The 21,000-nt window shown below is 45.5% G+C and overlaps 1 protein-coding gene across 1 annotated transcript in view; it reads right to left on the bottom strand.

Moving 5' to 3' along the window:
- Nucleotides 1–490: 490 nt before the first annotated feature.
- POLR3A (RNA polymerase III subunit A) overlaps nt 491–21,000 on the bottom strand; it is a 79,491-nt gene continuing 58,981 nt past the window's right edge. Inside the window, exons 25-31 of the mRNA XM_066600368.1 lie at nt 20,319–20,412; nt 17,020–17,112; nt 16,767–16,931; nt 3,850–4,014; nt 2,501–2,632; nt 2,280–2,412; nt 491–975 (exon numbers count right to left, since the gene is read on the bottom strand). Of these exons, the coding sequence (XP_066456465.1) occupies nt 824–975; nt 2,280–2,412; nt 2,501–2,632; nt 3,850–4,014; nt 16,767–16,931; nt 17,020–17,112; nt 20,319–20,412 (934 nt within the window). The 3' untranslated portion in view covers nt 491–823. The remainder of the gene's footprint in view (nt 976–2,279; nt 2,413–2,500; nt 2,633–3,849; nt 4,015–16,766; nt 16,932–17,019; nt 17,113–20,318; nt 20,413–21,000) is intronic.

Genomic DNA, 21,000 nt, shown 5'->3' with positions numbered 1-21,000 from the left:
CCTCCCCCTCATACCTCACACGCGCACTCTACCCTCCCCTTCATACCTCACACGCGCACTCTACCCTCCCCTTCATACCTCACACGCGCACTCTACCCTCCCCCTCATACCTCACACGCGCACTCTACCCTCCCCCTCATACCTCACACGCGCACTCTACCCTCCCCTTCATACCTCACGCGCACTCTACCCTCCCCTTCATACCTCACACGCGCACTCTACCCTCCCCCTCATACCTCACACGCGCACTCTACCCTCCCCCTCATACCTCACACGCGCACTCTACCCTCCCCCTCATACCTCACACGCGCACTCTACCCTCCCCTTCATACCTCACACGCGCACTCTACCCTCCCCTTCATACCTCACACGCGCACTCTACCCTCCCCTTCATACCTCACACGCGCACTCTACCCTCCCCTTCATACCTCACACGCGCACTCTACCCTCCCCTTCATACCTCACACGCGCACTCTACCCTCCCCTTCATACCTCACACGCGCACTCTACCCTCCCCTTCATACCTCACACGCGCACTCTACCCTCCCCTTCATACCTCACACGCGCACTCTACCCTCCCCTTCATACCTCATATACTTTATCCTCTACTTGCTGAAGAAGCAGCTGTACTTTTTTTCCATATGAAACATTTACATTTATCTACAATTAACAGTTTCTACTTGCTGATCGGCTCTCCCATCAGCAAGTTACTTAAGGCATCACCAGCTACATCTATAGGTTGTAACTGTGTCTATGGAAGACTCCATCAATGTAAAGGAAGCAGATACTGTAACGGGATGGATGATGTGCTCAACGACTCCGGTTACGTACTAGCGATAGGAAGGTGAAATTCTTTGGTGTCAAAGATGAGCGGTCTCTTAGGTGGATTAGGATCCTTGTCTGCCCTATGCAGAAGCTTGAAGAGCCCGGTACCGATGTTCATAGGGATTCCCATTATTATACATTCTGACACTCCTAGGATAGAAGAGAGTGTGAGCACAAGTTATTCCCAAGGAGGTTGTTGAGATCCCTTACAGGAACTAGGATTATACTTAGAGATACATCACAATGAATGTTCAAAGCTGAAATCTTTACAGCAAAACAGGTTTTGGAAGCCTTTCACAGCACAATGTAAGAAGCCATCTAAGAAGTGGAATGCTCCTATTTACATCTCCAGTCCTAGCAAACATACGATTTTCTTTCTATATATCTATGGAGCTGCAGGAATAGGCAGTTCGCCGCAGATAATAAATGTGCCCTATAGTAAACCTTATAGCATACCCAATCTTTTCAATAAACTTATGCAAGTGGGAAAATGGAACCAGGCCTTTGCAGATCCGGACTATTTCAGGGGATGTGCCCCCCTTCAGAGTACAGTAGGTTGCTGGCTGGCTGGGTGAGAGGCCATGATGTTGGCTGGGAGGGATGAAGGTTCTCCTTAGGCCGGCTGCACACAGAGCGGGATTCCACATGCGAGTTCACACAGCAGATTCTGCTCTGACCCGGGCCAGCAACCCTGCTTTTGCTGTACTGTGGATGACCACGGACGCTCGCCAGCAGGCATGCGCCGTACAGATTTTTTTTTTTTTAATGCTTGTTTTTCCCATTGCTAAGCAATAACGTGGGTACCAGTGGCTTATCCGCAATGTCAATTGCGGGTGGGCTGTGGGTCAAACGGCTTCTGTTGACTTCAATGGAAGTCATCCGTGCGTATTCCGCACAAAAATAGAACATGCTGCAATTTTAAATCTGCTCGCGGAAAATCACAATCCGCTCATCTGAGCAGACAAGCGAATGTTCTATTTTTTTCAATAGGCGCATAATACCATGGATCGTCCGCGGATTCAACTATTGAAATAGGGTCGTGTGCAGACAGTCTTAGGGAGAGCAGAGTAGGTGTCAGGAGACTTATAAGGCCATTCATGCTCTTCTGGGAAATTAATGCAAATTGGAACAGTGCCACCTATTGAAAGGCAGCATTCCTGCAAGTCAATGTCAGATCTTTTCACAGGGGGCTCAGGTGCCAAGACCTCCACAATTTCCAACAGAAAGGAGGAGAAATGCTGTAACCATAGTACAGGCTCACAGAAGTTGATGGCCCATATACCATTGCATCAACCCAAAAATCAACAGAATAAAGCTGCATGATTTTAGAAATTTTTAAAGACTCATCCCGACACAAACAGATACTTTGGACCTGTTAAAAGCTTGTGGAAATGATAGTAATACGAACTATTAGCTGACGACCAGGTTGAGCATCTTGACTCGAATTTACTTACCACAGACGGAGTCTTTTTGCCCAAAATACGCAGCATCAAAGAGGTGGTCAGCAGTCTTTTCAAAGGAAGCCAACATCAAGACACTTTCTTTCATCTTTGCCAGACCAAATCGTGTAATACCAAGCACCTCTCCCTGCGGCAAAAGGGAAGTATACATAAGAAAAGTTAATAAGTCAGCATGGAAAATGGGAGGAGACGACAGGGCCAGAACTTATACTTACCTTGTAAGTCATGAGGTCTGCAAGTAGCATGACATGTCGACGGTCAATGCTCATCCCGTGGTTCACCATCGTGTATTGAATCTCATTTATGATGGTGGAGCGAGCTGCTTCAATACCAATAGTCTTCTCCACCTGATTGAATGGGAAATTAGTAGAACATTTGCAATGAAGATATTCTAAATGGATTGTTGGCTCCCATCAGCCCCTTACACTAGAGTTGCAGTCATAGAAGCTGAAGCAGGTACGTGACTCTCAGGTTATGTTCAAACGATGAAATCTGATACAGAATTTTCTGCATGGATTACACCTCTAAAACCAAAGCAGAAATCCACAACTACTCGCCTATGGATCCTGCTGCAGATCTGCACACAGATTTAGCCCCGTCACTAGGCAAATTCCGTATGTGGAATCACCAAACCATTTCTGTGACAATCCACAAGAAGTGACATGTACTTACAATCCACAAGAAGGAACAAGATTTCAAACGGAAAAACGTAAAAAAAATTATGCATGCGCATTTTGCCTGTTGACAAGGCTAAATCCACCAATGAAACCGTAAGAAAAATATGTGGCATGGCAACGAATTTCGGCCGTGGCTTTAGATGCAGCATCCATGCTGAAAAATCCACATTAGATTCTGCCCTGCGAACATACCCTCATGCTTACCTTCCTCGCAGTTCCATTTGAAAATATGCCGCTGCATACGTCCCGAGGCCTACTTAGGCACACGCTTTGCAAGAGGACAGATGGGGCAAAGGGGGGAACGGCAAGGAGGGCAAGTATGAAAGTCACATCCATGGAATCATGAGATTGCAGTTATCCACAGAAGTAATTCCTAGTACTACCTATCACACTGAAGGTAGTAACACATTATCTTGCTGTGTTTTTTTATTAAAATAAAAGAAACTAAAATTAAGCTCATCTTAACAAACAGACAGGCAACCTAAAAATCCTCCACTTTATAAGCCCTCATTATTAAAGGTGTTGTCTCGCGAAAGCAAGTGGGGTTCAGCACTTCTGTATGGCCATATTAATGCACTTTGTAATATACATCGTGCATTAAATATGAGCCATACAGAAGTTATTCACTTACCTTCCCTGTGCTGGCGTCCCCGTCTCCGTCTAACTTCAGCGTCTAATCGGGCGATTAGACGCTGAAGTTAGACGGAGCCATGGAGACGGGGACGCCAGCGCAGGGAAGGTAAGTGAATAACTTCTGTATGGCTCATATTTAATGCACGATGTATATTACAAAGTGCATTAATATGGCCATACAGAAGTGTATAACCCCACTTGCTTTCGCGAGACAACCCCTTTAAGTAATGTCGATCATAAATAATATAGCTTACTTCATAGGTGTTGTTTGACGTGGTATGAGAGCCCTTCACTCCATGGGTAGCCATGACAGCACGCAGATTATCCCCCTCCACCAGAAGTTTATACTTTTCTTTGCCACTCTGTTCATCAATGTGTATGACTGCACGGGCGACTTCCGGAATGCCCTGCACCACCACCTAAACAGATAAAAAAGGGGGGAAAAAATGTAGAGATTGTGTAGCAAGTCTATCAAACGCTTAGATCTCACACTCAAAAAGAATCAGAATAAGCCAAAGCTGTAAATAGACCTATAAAAATAGAGTTAACTAAAATCAGTCAACTTTTATTGGGTTGTCCAAACAGAAGACAAAAAGAAAATATAACACAAAAACATCCTCAATGAATCGGTTTTTCCCACAAATGGTAAAAGCTCATCTGTGTACAAAGCCACGCGTTCCTCCCAATGTCCATCCTGAAGCCTATGTGGAACGTAGAATAACCAACGTTCTACTGCCACTGCAAATAGAAGTGCCATGAGCGGCCAACCTGCTCATGTGACCCTCTCAAGGCAGAAACTATCAGAAAAAGCATAATTAGACCTCATGCAAGTACTAAAGGACACAGAGCATCTGAACCTATGTAATAAGTTTCAGGCCAAAGCCTATTTTATCCAGAATGGCTCACAGGTAACAGCGTTTGCTGCCTGGAAATTAAGATACAAGTGGCGATAATTAACCACAGCAGACTTTACTAGTGTAAATCCAGACTGGTCTAGATGTATTAGTGATGTTATCACACCTGCCAAGCCAGCACCACAGCAATACTTTAACAGCCGCTGTAAGGAGAGCGATCAGCCTGTATGAATTGGGAATAGTTGGATCTTTTTGTATTCAGGTCCATCAACAGCATCTGTATGTACTTCTAACAGTTCTGGCACGAGATCCTCCTCATACATCTTCTACAGCTCCACCAGAAGGCCACCAGCCCCTGGAGCACTCTCACCCTTATATCCTCTATCAAATCCTGCAGGTCTAATAAGATGGGAGATTCTAGCCAATCCCTTTCCTCGTGAGAATAAAGAGAGGTTCACGCCGTCCAGATACACCCACAAATTGTCTGGGTCATACACAGCCTTACTACTGTACATGGGTTTGTAAAACCCATAGAACGCCAGAAGTATCCACAACAGTCTGCCCCATTGAGTAATGAGATGATCCATTATGCCCCCATCAAAATATGCTGCTTGAGAAACATTGTTATTATCCATTTGCTCCAGTAAATATGTAGCGCTTCAGTAATAGCCACTCTAGTTTGGAGTTCAACCTCCATCTGTTTGAGCCGAATAGTAGTAATATTTTAATTAGCGGCCCCTAAGATATGCTTTCATAGACAGCCTGGGATTTTAAACCTCAAATATTCTTGAAGGCAACTGAGGATCTCCACTTTATTCCTTTCAACTAAGATAGCTTCAATTTCCAATCCAGGTGACCTCTTGGTTTCACAGGCACAAAGTTACACCGCATTCATAAAATCTTCAGTCCCTCTCAATTTTTTTTACATTTTATTATGTTTTGGCCTTGTGCAAATTTCCTAAAAAATTATTTAACTTTTCCCCCCAATCATTCTGCAGTACCCCATAATGACAAAGTGACAACAGAATGGTAGAAATCTCTATAAATAGGTTTTAAATTAAAAACATTTAGCATTGACATAAGTATCCATACCCTTTGGTATGACACTTGAAATTTAGTTCTGGGGTTCCCCAATTCTCTTGATCACCTTTGAGATGTCTCTACACCTTGATTGGAGTCACCAGTGGGAAATTCAGTTGATTGAACATAATTTTTAAAGATACCCCCTTGTCTATATAAGGTGTCTCAGCTCACAATACATATCAGAGGGAAAACCACACCATGAGGAGGAAAGAACTGTCTGCAGAGCTCATAGACAAGATTCTATGGAGGCACACATCTGGAGAAGGCGACAAAACATTATGCTGGACCGATAATTACCAAGAGCTCAGCGGCCTCCATAATTCTTACATGGCAGAAATGTGGAACAGTTAGGACTCTTCCTGGAGCCGCCGAACCACCAAACTAAGAGGAAGAAGAGGCTTGGTAAGAGGTGACCAAGTACCCAATGGTCGCTCTGGCTGAGTTCCAAAGATCCTGTGTGCAGATGGGAGAAACTTCCAGAAGGTCAACCATTGTACAATCACCAAGGTGGGACTGTGAAGCATAAGCTGCATTATAAACCAAGATATATGAAAATACAGTCAAAATGGCAAACTGCCTGGGTATCGTAGTGACTATCCCATGCAACAAATAGCAAAAAGTCATCAAATTGTTCAATTTATGGTGGGTGGTCACAGGAGTTGGTATATGGAGTGGGCTTGGGAGCACTCTGTGTGTATCGGCATTTCTGATAGCTGACACTCTCCTGCAACTTGAGCTAGCTTCCTGTGGGGTTCAGGGTGGGTAGGTATGAGGTGGTACCCTTTTCACCACAAACAAATGAGTCTTTGGCAAATACCTGTATCAGCCAGTTTTCAAAGAATGTATTGGGGTCCGATCCCTCCATCCTCACCAGAAGCCCAACACCACATGTTACTACAGTGGAGCCCATTTTCTAAATTGTCTGTTTTTGCAAAAGCAACATCTTGCACATTTTTCTGTAAATTTCTCTGTACTGGTGGAATAAATCCCCCCATTTCATTTACGAGGCCCTCCATTGCAGGAGCTCACTCTGACACTTTTTCCAAGTCATGGAATATAATCTAAACATCTTTCTGGATGCCTTATAACTGATGAGTTAAGGATAATAGTGCTTTTTTTTGCACTGATTAATGGCTGAAAATACATCCATAACCGTAGACTCTGACTCCAAAGTTCTAGATTTATCAGGCCTCTGAGAGTCAATGCTAATTGGTACAGTTCCTGAGTCAGAATATACTGCTGCCTACATAAACAGTTTCTCCACCGTTCAGTCAGCAAGGTTTTCCCATCAGCTGGGCGATCATCAGAGATCCAGGACGGCATCACTTTTCTGGCCGGGAAGCCTCCAGGCACTGCTGAGCAGCTGCTGCTTAATCTTCCTGTGCCAGAGTTAAAGGGGTTGTCCCGCGAAACAAAGTGGGGGTATACACTTCTGTATGGCCATATTAATGCACTTTGTAATGTACATTGTGCATTAATTATGAGCCATACAGAAGTTATTCACTTACCTGTTCCGTTGCTGGCGTCCCCGTCTCCATGGTGCCGTCTAATCTTCAGCGTCTAATCGCCCGATTAGACGCGCTTGCGCAGTCCGGTCTTCTCCCTTCTGAATGGGGCCGCTCGTGCCAGAGAGCGGCTCCTCGTAGCTCCGCCCCGTCACGTGTGCCGATTCCAGCCAATCAGGAGGCTGGAATCGGCAATGGACCGCACAGAAGACCTGCGGTCCACCGAGGGTGAAGATCCCGGCGGCCATCTTCACAAGGTAAGTAAGAAGTCACCGGAGCGCGGGGATTCAGGTAAGTACTACCCGGTTTGTTTTTTTTATCCCTGCATCGGGTTTGTCTCGCGCCGAACGGGGGGGCTATTGAAAAAAAAAAAAAAAACCCGTTTCGGCGCGGGACAACCCCTTTAAGGCACCATGTTAGGCCTTCACCACAATGTCTGTCTGACTTTCCACCATAATATAAAGTTCTCTCTCTGGAGCCGATATGTTCAGGCGAGTCTTAGAACGCATTAGGAACGCTTTTGAGTTGTTTTCCACAGGACTTTAATAACAAATAACTGATATAAGCAGCAATGTTCTGAGTCTCTCTGTTCAACAGCCTGCTAAGCCACGCCCACAGCCCTATTAAAGGGGTTTTCTAAGAACCTGACACTGTCGGTAATGGGAGAACACCTGAAAGAAAACAAACCTCAATACTCACCTTCAGCTGTGCATTGTTCCCCCACTGCCAGTGACTGCCGCTTCGGTCTTCTGTTTACATCGGCTGTAGCACTGAGATGGGTTGTTTACCCACCTAACTGCTGCAAACAATGGGAGGGAGGCAGGGACATTATTAGAAGCCCACATAACAAGTTTACGGGACATCATCAGACTTTCTGGCCAGGTGACGTCACCTGACAAATGTCATGACACCGGACTGCCGAAGCGCGCACAGGGATTCAAAACTATATAAAACGTAACAACTTGGAAAACCCTTTAAACTATAAACAACTGTAGAATACTTCAAAGCCAATTACTACAGAGTAGAAACCCAAATCATTTTGTGTGCAGTGGCATATTTCAGAGGAACGCTTAAAATGGGTTCCTCATTTGGTTTTATTTTGACTTGTAACTAAGTGAACCTCATAGTATTGATGTTCAGTTCACTACACTGGCCTTTGAAGGGGTTATAAAAGATTTCAGATGGGTATCATTGACTATTCTAATTTCCATCCCAACTGGAGCATCCAATAGAGCCCCAGTTACAAGAAAAACAGCCCTAGAAATGACAATAGTCACAGGCAAATGTGCTTTGGGTCTGATGAAATACAGATCCTCTGCCGAGGGCATCCTGTGATCATGGCATCTGTCATATAATCTAAGGCCCAATAGTCACAACAGCATTGTGGCATGCTGCAGATTTAAGAAATCCAGTGTATATTCTACAGGGTTTTTTTTTGTTTTTTTTAGAAGTAAGGATACCCTAATCAATACTCTTAGCCAGTTGAAAGTGGCTTTGTAGCAAGCAACACCTTTCTATTACTGGACAGTGACCAGTTGCCATTTTCAATACTGCAGAAGTCCGTATATAACATCAGTTGCTGCATGAATAAAACCTTATGGTGATCACAGCAGCTTCCACGTGAAATGTCCATTATGAGGATACTTTGTTCATGGAAAGGACTTGCTGTTCTGAAGACGAAGGTAGGCTCTACTCTCCATTTACCCATCACACTTAGGCCGCGTTCACAATGGTGTGAAAATTGTGCAAGATTTGTGCATTGCAAGACGCACAAAACACACACAAAAATGAGCTCCATTCTTTTTGAATGGGGTCATACACATTAGAAATTTTTTCCTGCATGGCACTGCGATGTGGCATGTTCTATCTAGCTGTGAGAACTCGCAGTGCACCCTCATTGTTTTCAAACAATGGGAGAACTCTGCGATCCTCTGCTGCCAATTCCCTTCATCCCCACAGGGATGCAAGGCTGTTTTCACATGAAAACACTGCGCATCCACAGGGCTGTCACATGAATGGCAAGGGGAATATCAGGCCGTGATTAACAGCCCAATACTGCCCTCACCAGTGTGAAGGAGCCCTTACAGTTGAGCAGCAGTTTATTTATCTGATATACACTCTGTGACCCCCCCCCCCCCCCCCAAAATAAAAAGAAATCCCGCCCCCAGAAGTTGTCGTTTTGCTGCAAAAAACTCAGCATGCGGATCCATCTCAGGCAGATCTGTAAATTTTGAGAGTTGTAGTGTGATTAGATGAACTGTCCAGAGACCCTAAAAGTGGTTCCTCCCTTGGCCTATAAAGGGCTCTCGGAGGCTCCTTGTGTGTAGTGACCTCTTCTTTCACTTGTGTAGAGCTTGTTGACCACTAGACATCTCTGCGACGCAGAGAAGAGATTTCACCCCCTTACCAGTGTCTGAGAGAGGCGCATTATTGGAATGTGAGAAGCTGGATGGTCGTATCAATGAATTGTTCCCCATCTGGGCCGTTCTGTCCAGACTGTTAGGGGGTGTTGGGATGAGTGGATGTGGGAGGGCACACAAGTCGACCAGGATAAGGACGCCCCCTACAGACCACCAGCAGAGAGGAGCATCTGACAAGCACCAGCAGCTTTAATTGTTTGGTTGTCCACCATCCAGAGACAGGTGGTGCCATCCCTACACCCCTATGTCTGTTTGAACCATTTCTAGGTGCTTGGCTGAAGGACATTTGGGCTCACAACGCCCATTACGTGTACTGCCTTTGACACCCACCTTCTGTGGTGTCGTGAATGATGAAACTAGATTCCTACAGCATGGAAACGGGTTGTCTTCAGGGACAAATCCAGGGTTAGTTTGGGCGCCAAAGAAATAGCGGTAAGCACCTCAATCTGCCTTTGCTGTGGAGCGGCACACTGCCCCCTGCAGGCGGGATGCACTGGGGGGCCATCGCATACAACAGTCGGTTACCTCTAGTAGTGGTAGGAGGGACAATGACAGCTCAACAATATGTTCAAGACATCCGGCAGCCACGTGTTCCTCTCACGGCAGCTTCCAAGAGGCAGTAGGATAATACTCAGCCGCACACAAGGGGGTCACAGCAAGCCCCCACAACATTGTCACAATTCCGTGGCCTGCCTAGTCACCAGATTTATCGCCAATAGAACACGTATAGGACCAGCTGGGATGCCAACTTCAACAGCCCACAAATTTACATAATCTAGAGGCTCAGTTACAGCTAGTGCGGAGCGATATGCCACAGGATACCATACAGAACCTGTAAGCCTCCATGCCCACCCGTATCACATCTTGTATCCAAGCTAGAGGCGGCCCAACAAAGTACTAGAGCCTCCATGTCCATCCGTATGGCATCTTGTATCCAAGCTGAAGGTGGCCCAATAGGGTACCAGAGCCTCTTTGCCTGCCCGTATTACATCTTGTATCCAAGCTAGAGGTGGCCCAACAGGGTACTGGAATTTCCTCCTGCAAGGGGTCAGCTCCCCCCCACCTTGCAATATTTCTAGTAAAAAAAACAATACAATGAAGAACAAAAACATATTTGATATTGCTGTGTTGGTAGAAGTCCAATCTATCAAAGTAACAAAATTATTCGTCCTACATTATGCATGTAAAAAAAAAAAAATACACAAGTTGAGGTTTTTTTTGGTCACCTCCATGTCCAAGAAAAAGATTACTTATATGAATTTTGTACTGTCATAATAGTATTGTTTCACAAACTAATGTTATGTCTTTTTTGCCGCAGTATGTAACCGTAAGAACAAAGCCACCCAAAGATGGCGAAAGTTACGGATTACTTACCGGTAGTCCCATTTCCAGGAGTCATCACGACGGCCCCATTACGTATGGAGGTTGCCCTCTGACCCAGGTAGGAACAGGAAGAGTTTAAAAGCACCTCCCTTTCCACCCGTGCTTTAGTGACTTACAAATTATTATGGTGGACAATGTTTACTAAACCAAATTTTACCTTTATTCGGTCATATTTACATTTGAAGAACATGAATTAACTAAAGGGAGGGAACTATGGGCCGTCGTGATGACTCCTGGAAATGGGACTACCGGTAAGTAATCCGTAACTTTCCAGAGCGTCATCCCGACGGCCCCATTACGTATGGAGTATACCAAATTATACGTGGCTCTAGGGTGGGACCACTGCCTGAAGGACTTTCCGTCCATAGCGCAGGTCTTTGTCCGACTGGACGTTAACCCTGTAATGTCGGGTAAATGTATGTATGCTAGACCAGGTGGCTGCTTTGCAAATCTGCTCGGCAGACGCCTGGCCTTTTTCTGCCCAAGAGGAGGAGAGGGAGCGTGTGGAGTGGGCTCTAATTTTCCCCGGAGGATCGAGACCCCTGGCTTTATATGCCTCTTGGATGGCGGTCTTGATCCACCTCGCGATGGTGCTCTTAGATGCCGTCTTTCCTTTTGCCGGCCCCTGAAATTGGATAAAGAGGTGGTTATTTTTACGGAAAGAACGGGTGGCCTCTAGGTACGCTAGAACAGCTCTCCTAACGTCTAGGCTATGAAATTCTCTCTCTTTTTTGTTGCGGGGATTTTGACAGAAGGAGGGCAGAGTGATCGTCTGCTCCCTATGAAATCTTGACACGACCTTCGGTAGGAAGGCTGGGTCCAGTCTGAAGGTAATCCTGTCGTCTTGTATTACCATGTATGGTTCAATACAGTATAACGCTTGTAATTCCCCTATTCTCCGAGCCGAAGTTATAGCAACTAAAAGGGTGACTTTTAGCGTGAGTAGTCTCAGGGAGAGTTGTGAGAGGGGTTCAAAGGGGGGTTGGCAAAAGCTAGTTAATACTATATTTAGGTCCCAGGTAGGGAAAGTTTCTCTAACAAAGGGTCGAAGCCGTTCTGCCCCTTTGAGAAACCTACGTACCCAGTGGTGTTCTGCCAAAGGGAAATCTAAGTAGGACCCTAGTGCTGCTGTATGAACTTTAAGGGTTCTAGGGCTAAGGCCTTTTTCTAGGCCTGCCTGTAAAAATTCCAGGATTACAGGTATGTCAATCCCTGGGATTTTCCCTGGCTCTATTTTACAGAAATCTGTGAATTTCTTCCATATCCTATCGTAGATAGCTGTCGTGATAGGTTTACGGCTTTTTGTCAGGGTAGTAATTACATTATGGGAGAGTCCCTTCCCACGCAGTATCATGCTTTCAGCATCCATGCTGCTAGACTCAATTTTTCGACCCCCGGGTATGTTAGCGGGCCCTGGAGGAGGAGATCTTCCACGGCAGGTAGTAGGAGTGGACCTCGAATAGTCAAGGCTTTTAGCAGGGGATACCAGGGCCTTTTGTCCCACATAGGGGCAACTAGTATGACTGACGCCCGGCTGGTTTGGATTTTCCTGAGGGTGCGGGGGATCAGTGGGAAGGGGGGGAAGGCATAGGCTAGGTCCATGTCCCAGCTTTGAGACAGGGCATCTACCCCGCATGGATTGTCTCTGGGGTTCAGCGAGTAAAAGTCCCGGCACTTTGAATTTTTCTTCGTGGCGAACAGGTCTATCTGTGGTTCTCCCCACTGGCAGATTAGTTGGTCGAAGACTCGCTGGTTCAGTCCCCATTCTCCTGGATGAATGCTCTGTCTGCTCAGGAAGTCGGCAGCGACGTTTGTGGACCCTTTTAGGTGGATCGCTGAGAGGGACAGCACGTTGGATTCCGCCCAGCGGAGTATCTTTGTTGCCAGTTGTTGCAGGTGTGGGTGTCGCGTTCCCCCCTGGTGACGAACAAATGACAGAACTGTCATATTATCGGTTAGAATTTTTACATGCCTTCCTCTTATAAGGGGTTCTGCTGCCTGAAGGGCCTCCCAGATTGCCCTTAGTTCTCTGAAATTGGACGAGCGTTTAGCTACTTGGGGGTCCCAGATTCCCTGTAGATTTAGGTCGGCTACTTGTGCTCCCCATCCCGTTTTGCTGGCATCAGTAGTGATGGGTACAGTAGATTCTTGTGACCAAGAGGTACCTTTGCTTAGGTTCCTCTGTGAGGTCCACCAGCGTAGGGACTCTGACTCGGACGGACAGGCTCACCTTCTTATCCAGGGATGTCTGTCATTTGTCCCAGTTGGCAAGGATAAATCCTTGTAGTTGCCGGGTATGGGCTTGTGCCCATGGGACTTTCTGAATGCAAGCTGTCAGAATGCCCAGCACCTTCATTGTTTCTCTAATGGAAACCGTCGTAGCCTGACAGAGGGAGTTTACTCTTTGGGTGAGGTCTTCCTTCCTAGATGATGGAAGCCGGGATTCCTGGATGTGGGAGTCTAGTAATACACCCAGGTACACCTTCTGTGTACCAGGGTTCAGGTCGGACTTCTGTTTGTTGACTATCCACCCTAAACTGTTTAGGGTGGACAAGACCATGGATAGGTCTATACACATGGTCTTCTCTGTCCTTGACACTAACAAGAAGTCATTCAGATATGGAAATATACGGATCTGGTTCCGCCTGAAATAGGCTACCATCTCTATTACGATTTTCGTGAACACCCGAGGGGCGGTGGAGATTCCGAATGGAAGGGCCGTGAATTGATAATGTTGGATCTTGTCACCCTCCCGCAGAGCAAATCTCAGGTACTTGTGATGGGCAGAAGTTATTGGGACGTGGTAATATGCATCTTTGAGATCTATGGTGCACATTACACTATCTCGGTCTATTAGTGAGACGATAGATCTTACTGATTCCATCTTGAATTTTTTGTACGAGATAAATTTATTTAGGGCTTTAAGATTAAATATAGTCCTAATGGAACCGTTTGGTTTTTTGATTAGAAATAGGGGGGAATAGAATCCCTCACCCCTTTCGTAATCAGGGACTTGTGTAATGAACCCTAGGTCCTTGAGTTCCTGTACACCTTTTATGAGGTTCCCTTATTCCTGTAGGGACCCAGGGGAGGTTATGAGGAATCTCCTAGGGGGTAGAGAGTGGAACTCAATTTGGTACCCTGTTTCGATTATTCGGAGTACCCAGGGGTTAGAGGTTATCCCCTGCCACTGGCTTAGATAGCCCGCTAATCTACCCCCTGTTTGTTCAGAGGAGGGTTGGACTTCCTTACCCCGACCTCCCTTGGGGTACGACCATCTTCCAGTCTTCCCTTTCCCTTTAACTTCGGGAGGTGGCTGGCGTGTCCTCTTCGGGAAGGATGGTTTCCTGAAAGGTTGTCTGTCGGGCAGGGTCTTACTCTTGTCGTCGACTTTCTCCAGGATTTTGTCCAGGACGGGCCCAAACATATATTCCCCTTGGAAGGGGATGGCGCAGAGCTTGCTTTTCGATGTAATATCTGCGGGCCAAGTCTTCAGCCATAATGCCCTTCTCGCTGAGTTGCTGAGGACTCCGGTTTTTGCACCGTATCGCACCGTCTCCGCTGATGCGTCAGCCAGGAAGGCGGTAGCCATTTTTAGGAGGGGAAGACAGCTGGCCAACTCCTCTCTGGGGGCCCGATCCTTTATGGAGGCTTCTAGCCTGTTTAGCCAGAGCACCATGGATCTAGCCACTGAAGTTGAGGCTATGTTAGCCTCGATGGTGAGGGATGTTGCCTCCCAGGCTTTCTTCATTAATCCGTCGATTTTTTTATCCATCGGATCGGATAGCTGGGAGGTGTTCTCGAAGGGCAAGAGGGTCTTCTTGGCCGCTTTTGCAATTTGGATGTCCACCTTAGCGGTCTCCCTGTACAGGCGGACGTCCTCGGTAGCGAATGCGAGCCGGTTTCGGATTTCTCTTGAAACCGCTATCCTTTTTTCCGGTTCCTGCCATTCGTCTGTAATCACTTGCTGCAGGGTCTGATTGACCGGGAACATGATCTTTCTCCTGGACCGGAGGCCGCCAAACATCTCATCTTGGATTGTCCTTGGCGGGTTATTCTCCTCAATTTGCATTGTTTCCCTCACCGCCTTGATGAGGTGCGCAATGTCGCTTGATGAGAAGTAATACTTTCTCTCATCTTCTGTAGGAACTGGTGGGTCCTCTAATTCCCCTTCGGACGGGAGCTCCAGTGATTCACCGGAGATTGAACTCGCCGATTCGGTCTGCCTAGGTCTTTTAGGGACCCGTGACGGACCTGGCTGGGCCTGGGGAAGGGACGCCATGGAAGCCTACAGTTCTTCCCTAATCATGCAGCGGATATCAGATTTGAATGCTGCTTTCTCTTCTGCGAGTATTTTCCCCGTGCATTCCTCGCATAGGGGCTTTTTATAGCTCTCCTCAAGCCTTTTGTTGCAGAGGACGCATTTTTTCGATTTTTTTCTCGGGTCCGTTTTCTTTGGACCCTCCTTATCCATCTACCCATGAAAGTGGGGGAGAGGGGAGAGAAGAAGGGGAACATATATGCATCCGCTGTACAAGTGATCATTTTGCGCATTCTTTTTGGCGTATAGCCTACTTACAGTTGGTAGGGTATCAATCTCTCCCTCACGTGCTGAGCTGTCGCGGGTAGACATACTCACATACACTGTCTGGCAGTCAGCAGGATCCTCCATGGAGTTTAGCCTGCTTATATGGGGAGGATTTTCAAATTTGGCGCCATTTCCGGGTTCTTGCCAGTAGCCACGCCCCCTACATTGAGCGCGTGATGTCACCGCGCCGGATGACGTCACCGCTATGCGCCCGAGGACCAGGGCGGCCCGAACGTGCGAACCGCGCGAGGGAGACCAGCGCTGCTGAGGCGACTTACGGCTCAGTCGGTGGCGCAGGTCGGGGATGCAGGGACTCGTGAGTGTGCGGCCCCGACCTCTACCCCTCCAGGGGGACCGCACAGCGTGCGGTAACTTTTTTCTTCCTTCTCCGCAGCTTGTCTGGAGCTGCTCCTCTGTCCCACCGTAGGGACAGGAAGACACTAAAGCACGGGTGGAAAGGGAAGTGCTTTTAAACTCTTCCTGTCCCTACCTGGGTCAGAGGGCAACCTCCATACGTAATGGGGCCGTCGGGATGACGCTCTGGAAATTACATTTTTTCCCCCATTTCAGTTTTTTACTAAGTACTAAGTTTTGTACTAAGTTTTTCAGTACATTAAATGGTACCATTGAAAAAAATACAACTCGGTCCACAAAAAAGAAAGCCCTCAGACAGCGATACCGATAAAAAAATGTTATAAGTACAGTGGTACCTCGGGTTACGAGTGCCTTGGCTTGCGAGTTTTTTTTTTTACTTGCGAGCAAGGCTCCCCCCCAAATCTTTGCTCTGATTTACGAGCAAAAATTCGGGATACGAGCCTGCTTGCAAGAAAAAAAACTCGCAAGCTGAGGCACGGGGGTGGATGAGGAGAGATCTATACTAACCAGTCACCGGCGTGTCGTCCTCCCGATGGTTTGCGGCACTGCTGCAGGCTGTCGCTCCCTCCTCCTTGCCGACAGAGCATTGCTTTTTGAATGACATCATGAATGGCTGTGATTGGTTAACGCAGCGCCGGCTTTCATTGGCTGACGCCACGCTGAGTTAGCCAATCAGAGCATTATCTTTCTGGAGCAGCACCGCAGATCATCGCAGAGCGAGGTAGATATAGTTTCCCTATTGAAATGCACTGGAACACATTTATGACGTTTCAATGCATTTCAATGGGGAAAAGTGCTTTGACATTAGTTTTTTGCCTAACGAGCTCCGTCTCGGAACGGATTAAACTCGTATGTCAAGGCACCATTGTATTTGAAAGTGGGAGAAGAAACTGAAAAGGGGGTAAAAGAAAAAAAAAAGCGGGGGTTGTCCTTACAGTACTGTAGACACGTTGTATCACCCACCTTTGGAAGCTCCTCTTTAAGTGACTGTAAGACGTAGTACATGGAGCTCTTGTTGTTCTCTCTGGGTGTAACACATAGCACAGCCTCGCCATGAACGGCGATATCTCCAGGCTTCACACGCAGTTTAGACATGCAGATGGAGTATCTCACAGTCTCTGCATTCACCTGAAAAAAACCACCATCACCTGTTAATGGGATGTTTCAATAATAATAAAAAAAACAACTAACCAGAGAAGTTTGTAGACTAACTCACCTCAAGCCTCAGCAACCGTATCCGTTCTAGTGAAAGCTTCACCAAGAGGAAACAATCATCAGGAAGAAACACCTCTTCTATGTACTCCGATATCTGTGTACAAATGTCAAGAAGTAAATTGTTACTAGCCAATTGGTGATATAACTTATTTTTTCAATGTCATATATCCACTACAGATTTTTAAACTTAGATTTTCAAATCTAGTCAAATCTTACAGCAAACTGTGCTTTTAGGTAGCCATCAGTAGGCCTACTACTCAACGACATGTGGATGGTAGTCTTAAAAGCTGAACAATGACAGTGGTCCAAGAGAACTACTCTCTCCGTCAGACGAAGCAATGCCAGTGTCACAGTAGATATATTTTGAATGTCTAAGTTACTATTCCAAAACTAGAGACCTCAAAATTCAATTCCAGTAGTCAGTAGTGACGACCATTCATGATATGATCAATACTCTCCAAAAACCCGTACTTTCACTGGCTCAATGACATCAACTACTACAAAAACTACCATGTCTCCGGTTTCATAATTAAAAGATGAACTGCTACCTTGTATTAACAGATAATACGACACCTCAACTATCATCACTCCTCCTCACTATACAGCACCAACATACTCCGCAGCACTTCAATCAAGTAGTTTTATTCCGAACTGGTTTTGATCCAACTACAGTCTGGTCAATTAACATAAGTATTAAGTTTTTATATTCTAGTCAGATTATTTGGATGTTAAAGTATTTCTTATAGCATTTTTCTTATTGTTGGAGAACTTTTTGAACATAAAAATACTTGGTTGGTCCATGTTACGGCCATAACATGATGATTATGTAGAGTCATAGCTATGTGGCTGTTCTCCATACCGACATCACATCATTCTGGATCTCCGCTGCGCCAATCATACTGACGTCACATCATTCTGGATCTCCGCTGCGCCAATCATACTGACGTCACATCATTCTGGATCTCCGCTGCACCAATCATACCGACGTCACATCATTCTGGATCTCCACTGCGCCAATCATACCGACGTCACATCATTCTAGATCTCCGCTGCGCCAACCATACCGACGTCACATCATTCTAGATCTCCGCTGCGCCAATCATACTGACGTCACATCATTCTGGATCTCCGCTGCACCAATCATACCGACGTCACATCATTCTGGATCTCCGCTGCGCCAATCATACCGACGTCACATCATTCTAGATCTCCGCTGCACCAATCATACTGACGTCACATCATTCTAGATCTCCGCTGCACCAATCATACCGACGTCACATCATTCTAGATCTCCGCTGCGCCAATCATAGCAACAAGTGGCCAGAATAAACACAGGCAGCTAATAAACCAGCTACAGCTGGACAGTTAAGAGTTATTGTAGACGCTTACTCATTTTCAATAGGGTCAGTTTTGGTCCTTGGGGGGGCTGACGGAAGTAGAAAGGACCAGCCACGTGAGCCGCAGTAAGGACTAATCCTGAGAGACTGTTGGAGCAGATATCCACCAACTTCTTACCGTTGGAGGGGTGTAAGAAGCATGATGGCAAGGCAGTAGCATACTCCTTTTCATCTGGTTAGATTAAACAGTAGTGTAAGCGGATGCAATTAGTTTGATGCAAGCAATGCAGCACCCCATTATATATAAAAAACTGTATTCGTTACTCATTTTAAAGTGCTATTTATTCCAGGACGCCACTGATATGAAAACGGGGGCTTAGATACATTATCTATATATATAAAATTGAATGTCTGTCTGTCTGTCTGTCTGTCCTTTATGCGCTACTACACCATTCATCTGATCGCCATGAAACTTTGGGAAGTTGTTGAGTACACTCCTGGGAAGATTATAGGCATAGTACATTTATGCTATGATAAATGGCACGCGTGCGTGCGTCGTCGACAGTTACGCCCCCCCCCACGTAGATCGTTCGATTTCCATCATTGCCACTAATTCTCTCACTTCCCGATGTCGTAGAAACATGAAATTTGGCACGAGCATAGATTATGTCATAAATAGGAAAAGCTAATGGGTCCCAACTCAATTATTCAATTATAAGCGCCAAAGAATTAGCGTCCAAATTTTACGTACGAAATCTAATTTTCTCACTTCCCAATGTCATAGAAACTTGAAATTTAGCACGAGCATTGATTATGTCATAAATAGGTAAAGTTAATGGGCCCCAACTCGATTATTCAATTACAAGCGCTAAAGAATTAGCATCCAAATTTTACGTACGGAATCTAATTTTCTCACTTCCCAATGTCATAGAAACTTGAAATTTGGCACGAGCATTGATTATGTCATAAATAGGAAACGGTGATGGGTCCCAACTCAATTATTCAATTGTAAGCGCAAAAGAATTAGTCTCTCTCTCTATATTTATTTATTTAATATATATATATATATATATATATATATATATATATATATATATATATATATATATATATATATATATATATATATAAAAAGGAATGTATGTCTGTCTGTCCTTTTTGCGCTACTACACCATTCATCTAATCGCCATGAAACTTTGGGAAGTTGAGTACACTCCTCCGAAGATTACTGGCATAATACATCTATCCTTCGATAGGTGATGCGCGTGTGAGCATCGTCGACAGTTATGTCCCCCAGACAAAGATCGTTTGATTTCCATCTCAAGCACGAAAGCAAAAGGCATTATGAGCAACGGGATGCGTGTTAAACTACAAAATGATGCATCCGCCGAACGTTTCGCAAGACAATTGCTGGATATTGAGAATCCTGAGGTAAAATGAAAGCTGTGCTGTGATTGGTTGCTATTTTTTATACTGCTGAGGTAACATGAAAGCTGCTGTGCTGTGATTGGTTGTTATATATTATACCGCTGAGGTCACTTGAAAGCTGCTATCTAGATATATAAAAACGAATGTATGTATGTATGTATGTCTGTCTGTCTTCGCAGCAACGCGCGACGGGTACGCTAGTCTATCTATATAAAATTGAATGTATGCGTGTCTGTATGCGTGTGTGTCTGTTTGTCCTTTAAGCGCTACTACACCATTCATCCGATCGCCATGAAACTTTGGGAATGTATGTATGGATGTATGTATGTCTGTCTTCGCAGCAACGTGCGACAGGTAAGCTAGTATACAATAAAAGACAAGTTCAATAAATAAAAGACATAAGGAGGATTATAGTGTGCAAGGAGGGCGGAAAGCAGACAATAGGTGAGATATATGCTTCTCCTAAGGCAGCATAGTACTAGCAGGTTACTGTACTTGTAGACTTATTGCTACTTACAAACATTTAGTTGCTTACCTCCCCTAAAAGGGTCTTCTCAATTCTGCCTTTTACCAGACGGGCAAAGTCAGAGTCATCATCCCTGTCCAGGTGGGCTGTTATGATTGGAGTACTGAAGCGATAAGAATTTCAACACACAACTGTTACATTTTAACAACTGTTACAGTTGTTACAAGTGTCGTAGCACAACACCCCTCCCCCGATGCAGATAGCCCAGCAATGAGCCGATTGCTGTAGGGCTAGATTCAGAAACCCCCAGTGTATTAGTACACCAAAGTAATACATTCTAAGTATAAAACAAAAATGGCAAATCCGTTAGAGAGCTTTCCCACCAAAAAAAGCTAAACTATCTTCAGAATAGTGGCTAATTAGATTGGAGGGGTCTGACCGCAGAAACCCCCCCACATATCCAGTGAACAGCCAGAACAAAGCGTTGGTTACACATGTGCTGCGACGCCATTCATTTCAATTGGACCACCGCAGACACCCAAGCTATTGACTGTGGCTATTTCTGAGTTTCTTGTGAAATTAATAGAATGGTAGTCCACATGGGCAACCACTTTTATTCTAAAACGCTTTGGATGGCGTGAGTCCCAGCGGTTGGACATCCACCCTTTTGCTAGTTATCCCCTAATCATGTGGTTAGCAGATAACTTATTTTGGTGGGACAACCCCTTTAATGTGAACTGTACACTACATA

This window comes from Eleutherodactylus coqui, chromosome 4 (assembly GCF_035609145.1).
Source record: "Eleutherodactylus coqui strain aEleCoq1 chromosome 4, aEleCoq1.hap1, whole genome shotgun sequence".
In the NCBI taxonomy this organism is placed as follows: domain Eukaryota; kingdom Metazoa; phylum Chordata; class Amphibia; order Anura; family Eleutherodactylidae; genus Eleutherodactylus; species Eleutherodactylus coqui.
The sequence above is the reverse complement of the archived record's forward strand: the minus strand, read 5'-3'. Positions and strand labels throughout refer to the sequence as shown.